Raw genomic sequence first — 12,835 nt, 5'->3', positions numbered from 1 at the left:
AAATTCTGCTGTAATTTTTCATGCCTAATACATACAGAAAAGGAGAAATACACCATATGGGCAATGAAGAAGTGAAACCACAAAATGAGATACAATTTCAACAGCTTTGGTTTTCTTCAGCATTCATGCATCATATTCTATCCAACAGCTTTGAGACAGCAATATACCCATTGTTCATTAGAACTAGATGCTAGACCAGTGAATGATTTGGTTTTCAGTCCTTAGCCTATATACTGTAATTATTTTACTACTGCCCATTAAACAAGCCAGAATCTAGACAGTACTGTACTTCAAAGTGTGCAAACATACTGATAATCTTTGGGACTCATAGTTTTGTTTCGTGCCCTGTGGTATGTACAACAGCTGTTCTCCCAGTGATACATTATAGAAGACATGAATTCTAGAGTGTCTCCTGAACAACCGGACACCCATGCTTGCCTCTGCCTATCACACCTTCAAGGCCCAAACCCTAATCCCCTCTGGACATCATTTTGTAGTAAAGCTGTCTCACAGCTGTATACCACCTCTGCTTCTGCAATAGCTTCTCCCTTCCCTCATTGTGGAGTTCCATGAGAACTTCTCTGCTCCCAGCTACACCGTTCTACCCCTCGCCTTCTGCCCTCTCTGCTGTTTGATTTCCTCCACAACCAGTTCAGCTCACTAAGCTGACGGGAAACTAATTAATCAAAAGATGAATAGATTTCTTCTGGTCTACTGAGTTGAACTGGCTGCTCAAGGAATCAGAGAAGCACCAGAGGTGGCACAAGGAAGACCACGGGGCTGCGCAAAGGGCAGCAGGGAGGGAAGGAGGAAGAAACAGAACTGCTGCTTTAGTCAGAAATGGCTGTTAGATATAATCTGTTGTCTTCTCTAATTGCTCCTCAGCTACATAGGTACCTTTACTGAATTAATTTTTTAAGCACATGAAAATCTTTTTACTTCTCCCCAAAACACTCCTGTTAATTGTATGCAAGTCAATAAACCATTTGAAGTCACTGGCACTATGTAGCTGTGTAAAGCTAAACACATAGGTAAACTACTTGTAGGACAAGGCCTAACAAAAAGCAAATGCAGTCAGTGTATGTAAGCATCAACCTGTGACTGAACTCATGCCTTTGTAGGCTCTTTGTCACAGGAAAAGAAATCAAATTTCCTGTAAGCTTTTGAAAATTCTTTTTCCTTTGCTGAAAATGCAGTTTCCTCTGATTGTTGATCTGTTCTTGAGACAATGTCACCTTTTTCATAGGGAATAGCACTCTCGCAGATCAGTCCTCTTGAGCCATGCTTTTCATCTGTTTCAGAGCTAGAAAACCTCTACACCAAAGGCCTCCAAGTCAAACATCAGAGTACAACGACCAAAGTGAATTGCATGTGACAGATTTCACAGCTGCTGCAGATATAAATGACATCTTTTCAATTTAAATGAAGGCACAAATGTAGGGAAATTCTCTCCATGGATGACTTATGAATCCCAACTAGCATTCCCATCTGCTGGACTAGGGCCTAAGCCTGTATTTGAATAGAGGGAGCAAGTGCTAGACTCATAGCAAAGTCATATTATTATATGACACTACGCAAGTCTGAAGAAAGATTAGAGTGCAGTAGAAAATCTTCCAGGACTGAAAAGAAAGAGAAGTAGCAAGCCCAAGCAGGCAGTTTACTTACTGTAGTTTAGATAATTGTCCTGATTTTAATTTTTCTTACTGTATATCAAACATAACACCAGAAATTATAAATCATTCCCACTGAGACTAGTCCTTTGACAAGCTGCAAGTTTCTGGGTAAGATCTCAGATGAGTACCATTCTGGTTGGGCTAAGAGTGGGTTTGATCAGTGACAGAAAAAGCAAGAGCGTCTGAGCTATCAAAATGGCAGCTTGGAGATGTATGACCCTAATGACAACCTCAATTCACTTGAGAGAAAAAATTCTGCTTGCAGAGCCAAGACAGAACATTTTTCGATGGCTATAAAAGGAGTCTGGTATGCAGGAAAGCTGATTATCAGTGCCTATTTCCTAAGACTTAACAGGCTTGCTTTTCTAAGATGTGGGTGGCAAGTATCGTAAGAGTCTGTAATTATGAACGGACACATAAAGAATTTTGTAGTCATAAAAGCATGATCTCATATACTGTAACTACTTTCTTTCAATAGTGTTAGACATCATCTCTGCAAGCCTAGGCTGAGGTTATTAAATATGCATTATAGCAAAAGAGTCACTATGTTTCTATCCAGCTGGTACTTATGTTACCCCTTTTTAGACATTATATACAATCTTTATGTAAATTATTACTAATGGAAAATCTGAGAACCACAGAACATTTGCTGGAGCTCTCTTGCATGGGAAAGAAGCCAAACAAGTGCTCATAACATTATACTGTTAGCAGAGCTGTACAGGAAATTATTTCCCATCCCATAGTTTTTTGAGAGATCAAAAATTGTCTTGCATTGCATTGGAATGAAACCAAGAATGTTCAAACTGAGAAACCTGACAGAAACACCCTTTGCCCTTTACTGAACTAACATTCACTACTGAAAGCATTCACTATGGTTACATTTTTCTAGTCTGAGCCAGGCAGAGCAGGATCAGATATTGGTCTTCTGTAACTCATGTAAATACCATAATCCTGGGTGAGATGGGAATCTTTTTCCTGTGTTCTCTCGGTGTGAACAGAAATTCCACTCTCAGTGTTTGAATTCCTGCAGAAAGTTTTGATTTCAAAGAACTGGCCTGTTCTCAGCATAAAATAAAAACTGTCTGGCATAAAATTTCCAAATAATTCTAGTTTCAAAATTATGCTACCGGACATTGAGAGACCTCTGACATAATTTTCAACAACAAGAAAGGGTTAAACTCATTGACTTAGATGAAGTCAATGCAGCTAATAGATAAATATCAAAGTTTTGGATGTCTCTTCAGATGGAAAATACAAGTGTCTAGATAGCTGTTCCAAATCAAAATGAAATATTAGCATCCAACAGAAATTACCATAAGGAAAATCTGGCACAACAGAATTCCTAAAAAATATTGTATTTGCTTTTTGCTATTTTTTCACATCTTTAGGTGAGACAGCATCTCTCAATACTGTCAAAAGTCAAATCACAGAATCACAGAATGGTCGAGGTTGGCAAGGACCTCAGGAGGTCATCTGGTTCAGCCCCCCAGCCCCAGCAGGCCCGCCTACAGCATGTTGCACAGGACCATGTCCAGATGGCTTTTGAATCTCTCCAGGGAGGGACACTCCACAACCTCCCTGGACAGCCTGTGCCAGTGCTCAGTCACCCTCACAGTAAAAGTGTTTCCTGTTGTTCAGACGGAGCTTTGGCATCACTTGTCAGGTTCAACTCCAGGTGGGCTTTGGCTTTCCTAAACAAGTCTTTGCATGCTCAGGCAGTGCTTCCATATTCCTCCCAGGTTACCTGTCCCTGCTTCCACCTTCTGTAGGCTCCTCTTTTATGTTCGAGTTTTGGCAGGAGCCACTTGTTCATCCATGAATGAAATATTTATGGAAACTTACTATACAATAAACTTTTCGAAGAACAAGAAGTGTATCTCTGGCTTTACTTAGTATTTTCCCGATACCATATTTATAATTTTTAATAACATAATTTATAATACATTTTGAGTAAGTGTTGGGGGTTTTTTGGTCTAAGTAAATTTACCTCAATTAGAGATTTAATAATGCAGGATCCTTCTTCATGTTGGCACGTTTGTAACTACTGATTTTGTGACTAGGACTAAAAAGCAGAGATGAATTGAAGAATTATCTCCATTGTCCACTACATAATGTCTGAGTTATATCCAGTAAAGGACTTAAAAGCCTAAAAGTTACATGCTATAACACTTGGTATCTATGCTAGAGCACCTAAAGCACATAGAGTTCATGGAGCAGTTCCATAATCTGGAACAGACTCCAAGCCATGAAGCACACTGAGCAAGAAAAGAACCACAGTCAACAAGCAGCTGCCTCCCAACTTATCTGAATCATCCATACTTGATAGAAAACATACCTGCCTGTTGGGAAACAGAGCCTCCCCCTATCCCAGTTCTTTCAAAGAACAAAGCACAGCTCATTCTTCCCTCTTAGAAGAGGTTTTTCTCTTATTGTTTTCTCCCCTCCCCTCCCCTTCTCTTTCTGTCTCTAATACCATCCACAAGGTGGAAGGTACAGGTTCAAGCTCCTCTTCTGATTGAAGGAAGCTTTGATTTTCCCAGCAAGTGCCATAATCATGAAACTACAGCACATTTTTCCACTATTTTGCTTTGCCACTGTTTCAAGAACTGAAGACTCACAGGGGCATACAGGGAGAAGAAAAAAGAGCATGACTGCAGCCTGTCTGAAGGGTTCTTGGGATAACAAGTCCTCCCGACTTGTAGAACCGTAGGTTTACCCAATATCTAGTTAATGTAGGTCTTGGGACTGCATAGCCACTAACTTAGGTAGACATACTGCTCTCTCACTATTTCAGTGGACTTTTTTCTCTCCTATACAGTGGCACTACTTCAAAAGCATGGTTAAAACCTCTCGTTTAACTATGTAGCCAAAGTCTAGCAGCTAGGCCACAGTCCTAACAGATGGAAGCTGTAGTTTGAATCCCCATCAGGCTGAGGAAAGCTTACAACGTCATATTCCAACTTGGGGGCAAGTTTACTATCTACTTGAACATTACAGAAAAAGTGGGGCAGAACCTCTCCTCACTATATTCTTTTAAAAAAGCAATAGCTGTTACTGAATTTTGTAAGGATCTTAAATCAGCCTCTACATCATGCATGGTCTGAAACCTCCTAACACATTAAGCCTCTCTGAAGAGTTAAATACAATGAAGTTTATTCTTTCGATCTTGGATGGACCAAGCATGAAACAGGTAACAATTTACTCTGTCAATACTAACATTCACAAAATCTCAAATCCAAGTAAGCAAAAAGTAAAACAATTAATGTACAATGGAGAACTAAGTATATGCTTAGCGGGGAAGCAGATTAACAGTAATGCAGTAAGATTTGCAACTTCTGATTTAGGCACTGAAGTTCCCTTCTGGGTTTTTTATTGGACCTACCCCAAGACATTCCATGTAACATTCCTTTGTTCTATCCAAATGGATATAAAAAGGCAAATGTTATTCCTTTCTCAAACTGAAATGTTTTTTGAAAACTAAATTAGTGTATTAAGCCACTTTGAGGCAAGACAGACTCCTATATTTATATTACACTTAAGATTATACTTAAAAAAAAAATCTTAAAAGCACACAGTGTCATTAGTTATACCATATGAAGCACTGAATAAACAGTGCAACTAGAAGGATTTAGCTGGAAGCGAGTCTGAAGTATTTGCTTCAAAGTTTAAACAAAAGAACTGATTATTAAATAACAGCTTTATTAGAAACAAATTTTCAGCATTGCTAAGTCATTATGATACTATCCTTTCTCTCATTTGAGGATGGACTTACAAATCATCTATATAATCTACATATCTAATGTTTGGAGATATATAGTTACTCCAAATGCATTCATCATTATGGTATCTGAGTGGAAAGAAAATTGTAAAACCAGGAAGACAATCTGACAGATCCTTCATTCTCTATTGTCTATGTTCCCAGAAGTGTGTATGGTAGAAGTATTAGCTTTTTCCCATCTTCTGCCTGTTGTTTCCATGAACATTGTTGTGGGAAAGTTAATGCTGGGACGCATCTTGCTCTTTCTTCAAAAAAATCTAATATTTAAAACAGGTATTTGGTATTTCCTAGACAGTTATGAGAAAGCCCAGCTCTCTGGCCTGGCACATTTCAATGATGTGTGCCTGGCAATTTCAGAATCCTTAAGGGGAAGAGCTATACAGGATCACATTCACAGAATAGGAAGTTATTTCTGCCAGACTAATTAAAGTCAGAAAACACAGAGAAGAGTTAGATGCATTCTTAAAATGCATTCTTTGTTGATCCAGGTCTCAGAGGAAGTGTGTTCCAACAGCAATCTGCTGGGTTGCAAAATAGAAGTCTTAAATTACTGTCTGCATTTTCCATTACATATATGAATTTGTAGTCTTCATATACAAATTAATAGATAGGAAGGCTGTTAAAGTTTACTATATTTTGGCACTAAATTACACAATTGAAAGATGCACAAATCACAACCAGAGCATCTTGAACTCAAGAGGTTCAAGAAAAATATAAGCAAAAGAAATTACTATTAACGCAGCAGTGTCATAGCATGGGGGGGGGGGGGGGGGGGGGGGGGAAGAAAAATATAAAGAGCAAAACTATTACTATGCTATTATTCTCAGGGAGATAAGAATAAGCAAAATGCACTTAAATTATATAAGATTTTATTTCACTTTTTTTAGCTTCCTCAAATGAAAATATGCTTTTATATCCATTCCCACATAAAAAGCATATAATGAGGACTATGATACTTTCATTTCTTTGCTTAGCACAGTCAAAGGTACCTAGCAAGTCTTTGTAATTGCTGGCATTTTTCACTACTACATTATGTCTTTCAACAGCACATTTACTGAACAGGAATAATCTCCTGCTTAGTCCCTTGATGCTAGTCTGAGGAAGTTGCAAGCATGGATGGTATTCAAACTATATGGTTCCAGGCATACCAACATTTCAGGCACTCTAACTTCCCCTTGTCTTTCACCCCCAAAATCAGCAGAAAGGAACCACTAAACCAAACAAAACAGAATGAGAACAAGAAATGAAAAACAAAATTTCAAAATCAACCAAAGAAAATTAATGCAACAGCCCTTATTATTCACCTCTCTTCGGAACAGACACACACTGAGCACAGCAGCATTACCTGATGGTCTATGTTCTCTCATTTTTTCTAACGTTACAGCTTGAGACCATCCTGTCAGTTTTGTATTGAACTTCTTGCTGCATAGATTCATTGGTAGGAGCGGTGGGCCCATGCCATACACTATGACGCCTCTCCCAGCAGAAAAGTCAAACAGAGTTTTGCTTTTACCTGTTAACAGACAACAAACAGACCTAGTCTCATTTTTGCTTTCTTGCAAACATCTTTCAACAAGTGATGGCAGACAAAAAAATTGAACACTGAAGGAGAAGTATATTTGGCCTCTGGGGAAGAAACAAAATGACCTAAGAGTTACTTGAGAAAAGTTGGTATGTGTGGAGAGAAAAGATTAGATTCTGCAGATGAATGACAACATAATCTACAAAATTATTCACCACCACTGCCTAGGGTAACTATAGAGTCAGTATGAATTTTTGTTACTTTTTCCAAAGATCAAAAGAAATATGAAAGAAGAAAATATTTATGGAAGTAGTCAATCTTGCAAATGCTTAATTATTCTGTCATTTCATATTACATATACATTATATATAAAAGATATTTTATATTATCAGTGACATTCCAGGACTGATCACATGCATATGAGTTTGAAGACTGGGATCAAAGTCTAAATTTTTTTCACAATATTCATCCAGTGCCAACAGAAGAAAATTGTTGTTCAGTTCAATGAATAGAAAAAAAACACTGTTGTAAAATGTGTGGTAACACCTGATGAGATCAGGTTCTGGAGTGTCAAAACCTCTTGAGTGGATTCAGGTGGAAGCAAACCCACTTGGGCAAACCCAGTAATTTCCTCCAGATGTAGTGGGGGTGAGAGGGAGCAGAATTAGGCCACAGAACCTGCATCAAGGAGCAGTTCCACACATGTCAGGGGACTGGGCTGGGCAGAAGGTCGGCAGTAGGGTTTGGGTTGGGCAGAGGGTCAGCAGGAGGGTTTGGGCTGGGCAGAAGTTTGGTGGTAGGTTTTGGCCTGGGCAGAGGGTTGACAGTAGGGTGGTGGGGTTGGGCAGAGGGTCAGCGGTAGGGTTTGGGCTGGGCAGAGGGATGGCAATAGGGTTTGGGCTGGGCAGAGGGTTGGCAATAGGGTTTGGGCTGGGCAGAGGGTCAGCAGTAGTGTTTGGGCAGGGTGGAAGGTTGGCAGTAGGGTTTGGGCTGGGCAGAACGGCTGGGGAGAGGGTCAGCGGTAGGGTTTGGCCTGGGCAGAGGGTTGGCAATAGGGTTTGGGTTGTGCAGAGGGTCAGTGGTAGCGTTTGGGCTGGGCGGAAGGTCGGCAATAGGTTTTGGGTTGGGCAGAAGGTTGGCGGTAGGGTTTGGGCCAGGTAGAGGGTCGGCGGCAGGGCCCTGCCCCAACCGCCACACCCCCCGCCCCAGCTGCCATACCTCCGCCTGGGCCACCAGCCGCACAGCAGCCCCGCTCCTCGCCACCCCCTTTGCCAACGGGCGCAACCACCGCTCCTCCACCGCCTCGGCGACGGCTCGGCCCTACCGGCGCCATGTTTGACCCGTTTCTGCAAGGCCGTGGCGGGCCCGTCCCCAGCGCAGCCCCAGCTCCGGGCAGCCTCCCCGGGCCGCCGGCAGGAAGGTGGAGGCTGGGAGCCAGCCCTCGCAGGCATGGCACCGTCTGGGGAGTCGCCGGGATGCGGGAAGAGTCTCGGCGAGGCGAGGCCTCGCCGCCCTCTCCTACTCGTGGCGATAAATCATCGGAGCCCGAGACTCTTTATTTTTTTTCGTCCTCCTTCGGGGAGGCAGCGCGCTTCCAGGCGTCCGTCCTTCGAAGGTAAACCGCTGCGCCAGCGGACGCCCTCCCCGTGACCTTGTCATCCCTCCGGGGAGGACTCACAAGCCCTGCCGCCCGCCTGGCCCCTCGCCCGGCCCGGCCTCACCGCCACCGGGCCGGCTAGGGCAGACGGGGCCGGGCCGGGCGGGGCGGGGCGGCGGCGGGTGATTGGCTGGCGGGCCGGCGGGCGGCCGGGCGGGGATTGGCTGCCGCCCTGCCTTTGTTCGGCTGCAGCCACTGCCGCAGGGCAGCGGAAGTTTGAGCGCGGCGGCGGGCGCTGAGGGGCGGCCGGGCGTCACCTCACCTCAGCGCCTCGGCGCGACGCAGAACGGCGGTTCGCCGGCCGGGCAGTCCGGCCTCGCACCGCAGCCCGCACCGCCCTGCTCCGGAGCCTCGGCCCGGCCAGGCGGCAGCATGGAGCTGGAGAGTAAAGTGAAAAAGGTAAGGTGGGGGCTGCCCGCCCAGCCTACCTGCCGCGGACCCGCCGTGCGCGGGGGTGGGCCCCTCCCGGCTCTGCCGCTCGGGCTCCCTCGGCCCGTCTCGGAGTGTGGGGGGGGGGGGGGGTGCGTGAGGTGATAGTCGGGGGGAGCTGCCTGCGGGATGACCTCCTGCCGCCGAGCCCTCGGGCGGAACAAAAAACTTCTCCTCTGCGCCCGACGCTATAATTAAGACGCCGCGGTTTGTCCCCCAGGTAGCCAAGTGGGTACTCCTGTCCTGTCCTGAAAGTAAAACCCCGTATTTCCCCTCCCCCCCCCCCCCCCAAAAAAAAAAAAAAAAAAACAAACACACCAAAAAACCCTGAGATCTAATAGTTGTGTTCAGGTGTGTGCCGTGCCTATGTAGGTGTGGGCGAAACCCAAATTGCATGCGGCCGGAATGCTGTTTGTGGATATGCTGCAGATTAATTTCCGACCTTTGATGTGACTAGCTCATTACAAGTGTGTTGTCAGCGTTTGTATGGATTACGCTCCCGAGACAGAAACTTAGGGTTGTGTTTGGTGGTTTTTTTTTCTTTTAAAGGCGTATTGACTAGTTTCTTTGGAGTCAAACTGGCAAGAAGCGAAGGATAAGTAACAGAAAGTGATAGATAATCCACTTGTATAGGATCTCTTTCTAAAACTTGCTATTTAAAGCTCCATAGGTAAAACTGACTTCATGTGGGATGCACCTCTCAATCTTTGCTTCTAGTGCTTTTGAAATTAAATGCAGCACTTAAGCAATGACTTCTTCCAGTAAGAAATTCTTTATGGTATTTGTAATGGCACTATTTGATAAAGGCAGAAGGAGATTTGTATATGAACATGGGTTAAATCTGTACATAACCCTCATTGATATATGGAAACTAGTCATTTGAAATGCATGTTATATGGACGTGCATAGTGTGTATTCCTGAATTGTTACATTTAAGGGTAGTAACTTATTTTAAAGTATGAATATGCACTTTCCTATACCCGAATGCTTTTCCAATGTGTAGGCTAGAAACTGACTCAGATACAGAAGTAGCTGTGCAGTGCGGAAGGCTACCTGTTAAGTCAAGGCTGAATCCTAGTGAAGCAGGCTAGCCCTGAGTTACAACTTTCTCTGAGTGATGTTACTATGTGATAAAATCACCTGGATGAGGGTCCTGGTTTGGAGAGTCTACACATCTCGGTCCCCAGTCAACATGAGGCCATCAGTGTATAGATGGGTGTAGCTAAGTACTATCACTGTCTTTAGAAGCTAGTTGTGTGCACAGGGTTGTCCCCCTTGTGTGACTGCGTGTATGTAATGAAAACAAGCTTCTTGAGTAGATTTGCTTATAATTTCTAAGTGCAATTCAAAATTTAAACTTGAAGGTGTCACAGAGCTTGTTTGCTGAAAGTTTTTTTTGAAGCCCAAGAGGGGAGAGATGTATATTTGCGGAAGATGGAGCATTCCTATTCACAATTTCTCCATCTAAAGAGAAAATTAATATGTCCTGTGAAATACTGATAAAATTCTGCTGGTAGTGGAGTCTTGGTTTGAGTGAACTTGTAGCTGCTGAACATCTGCTTTAAAATGCACTGTAATTATTGGGTAGTTGTGTGTGTTGTATGTTTATTTGACTACTGTTGTCATATTTTTCTTTGGTCATCTTTTACTCTTCTCCTTCATCAACTTCAAAGAATCCTGAAGACTTTTCTGAACCTGTTCAGACATGGAAACTAGTGCCACAAAAGAAACTAGCAAAGCTCTGTTTGTAGAGAGTAATTTGTATTTTCTGTGCTGTTCAGCTTTAGTATTAATACTGCAAAGAGATGTTTGTGGTGTGAAGAACTTCAAGGTTTTTCTGTTTCTACTATACGTATGTTCAGAAAACTACTTCTGTTCTTCCTCTGTCTCTCCTCCTTTGTTCATATCTCCTCATCACCTTCTTACTCTTTATAACTTGGGTGAAGCTCATTTCCCAAGAGAACAGACAAGGATCTGTGACAAGTCAATGCAGGGAGAACTGGGAAGCTTTGCTGTGTATGAGTGTGTTCAGTACTAAATTCTTTCCTTCTTTTTTGACAACCGATATTTACTTAAAACTTCTTCAGATTTTGTATACTGGAATGAATGAGTAACAGTTCATGTCAACTCTGCAGTAGCTGCAGTAGCTTCAGCCTCCATCCTTTAATTCCTGTTCTCAACCTGTTTGTTTTCTTATCTTCTCTCTTTTCTTTGCCAACTTCCCCCCTTTCTTGAAAGGTGGAAGAACATTATGGGAAGTTTCCAGTAAAGTTTATCAAAACCAGTAAACTACTTGGCCTTCAAGAGAAACTTGTCTTGAGGTGGAGATGTCCATGTCAGTTTTTTAGTCCATCAGCAGTAATGGGTTATTTAACTACATGTTGTGGTTCTCACCCCTGTCTTCTTATTTCAGCCCAGGGCATAAGATAACTTGAGTCCTTTTACAAAATTTGCTTGCTACCTTATGTTAACTTTTTATTTTGCAGTGACTTGTACCTATTTACTGCCTGCCAAATGGAGGTAGACACTATGGACTAAGGATGGCTAACCTGCCTGTTGGGTAGGAAGTTCCAAGAACACTGGCCAGAAGAAAGCAGGAGTTGCTACATTGTCCCCAGATAAGTTGCCATTCTCTTGCTGTAACCCTGGTGTTCAGCAGAGCAGAGGGAAATGAATGCCCAGTGGAGCAGGGCATAGTATGGAGACTCAGACACTTACCTCATAACTGTAGAAAAACTTCTTGCCCTGCCCACAACTGCTAATGTATAACTGCACAGGGTAATATAAAGGGACATTTTCTGCTTCTAGAAAACTCAAGAGATGAGGTTTCCAAGGTGGCATTCCTGAGATTTCTCCAAGTGTCACTAGGCCATGAGTCCATTCTTCAGTTGTGAACTACTGCATTGTCTCTTTAGAAAGCTGCTGTTGGCTTTCAAGGAGCTGGTATTGTACTGGAGAAAAACATGCACATATATGTGAATACTACATTTATGTGTCTGGGTTTGTACAAAGAGAAAACTCACTTCTGAACTGGTTTAGGAAAGTCTGTTCTTGTTGTTGATATCAGGTTTGATTCCCCCCCCCCCTTCCCCCTCCAAATTTAACAGTTCTAGCACAGGTCATCTGACAGAAATCGGTTCCTCTCCAGTACAAGACCACTAGGGCTCAAACAACCTACGTGTCCTTCAGCAGGAAGAACTACTGCCCCACCTGCCACGATTTCTAACCCACCCTTTTAGCAGTGAATAGCTCATATATTTGCTGTCTTATGAGAGAAAGGCAGCAGTCCTGTGTAACATACTCTTCTTAAGTGTTTGGCTGTGAGGAATCTAGGGACACAATTACTTCAGCTCAGACCTTTCATTTAACATCTTCTATTCAGTTTCTTTTCTATGCTGTAAAACTCATCTTGCTGTCTTCACAAGTAGCTGGAGGAAGCAAGTCTGCTCTGTAGCCAGACGTCTGTCTTGGTCGAATCCTGAGTTCTGGACAACCACAGTCTGCAGGAAACACAAATTTCAGAATGAATTTTCAGCACTGAGAATATATGCAGAACATACACAGTTTTCCACATATATTTATAACTCTTTTGTAGTCAAGTCTGTGTGCTTCTCGGAGACATAAAATGACTGGCAAATGTCTAGGCAGTGAATAGTGTGGGAAAATACAGTTGCGAGGCAGTCTTCTTGGCTACTGTGTTAATACTAAGATTGATACGTTACTGTCTGTTATAATTTCCCTTTAAAGGGGATGGGGAGTTTAAGGCTGACTATACA

General features: G+C 42.9%; 1 protein-coding gene across 1 annotated transcript in view; it reads left to right on the top strand.

The window, feature by feature from the left end:
• The first annotated feature begins 8,866 nt into the window (after nt 1-8,866).
• TES (testin LIM domain protein) overlaps nt 8,867-12,835 on the top strand; it is a 28,866-nt gene continuing 24,897 nt past the window's right edge. The window contains exon 1 of the mRNA XM_049814239.1: nt 8,867-9,029. Coding sequence (XP_049670196.1) covers nt 9,003-9,029 — 27 coding nt within the window. The 5' untranslated portion in view covers nt 8,867-9,002. The remainder of the gene's footprint in view (nt 9,030-12,835) is intronic.

This window comes from Accipiter gentilis, chromosome 11 (genome assembly GCF_929443795.1).
Source record: "Accipiter gentilis chromosome 11, bAccGen1.1, whole genome shotgun sequence".
Taxonomy (NCBI): domain Eukaryota; kingdom Metazoa; phylum Chordata; class Aves; order Accipitriformes; family Accipitridae; genus Astur; species Astur gentilis.
This window is presented reverse-complemented; position numbering and strand designations above follow the sequence as displayed.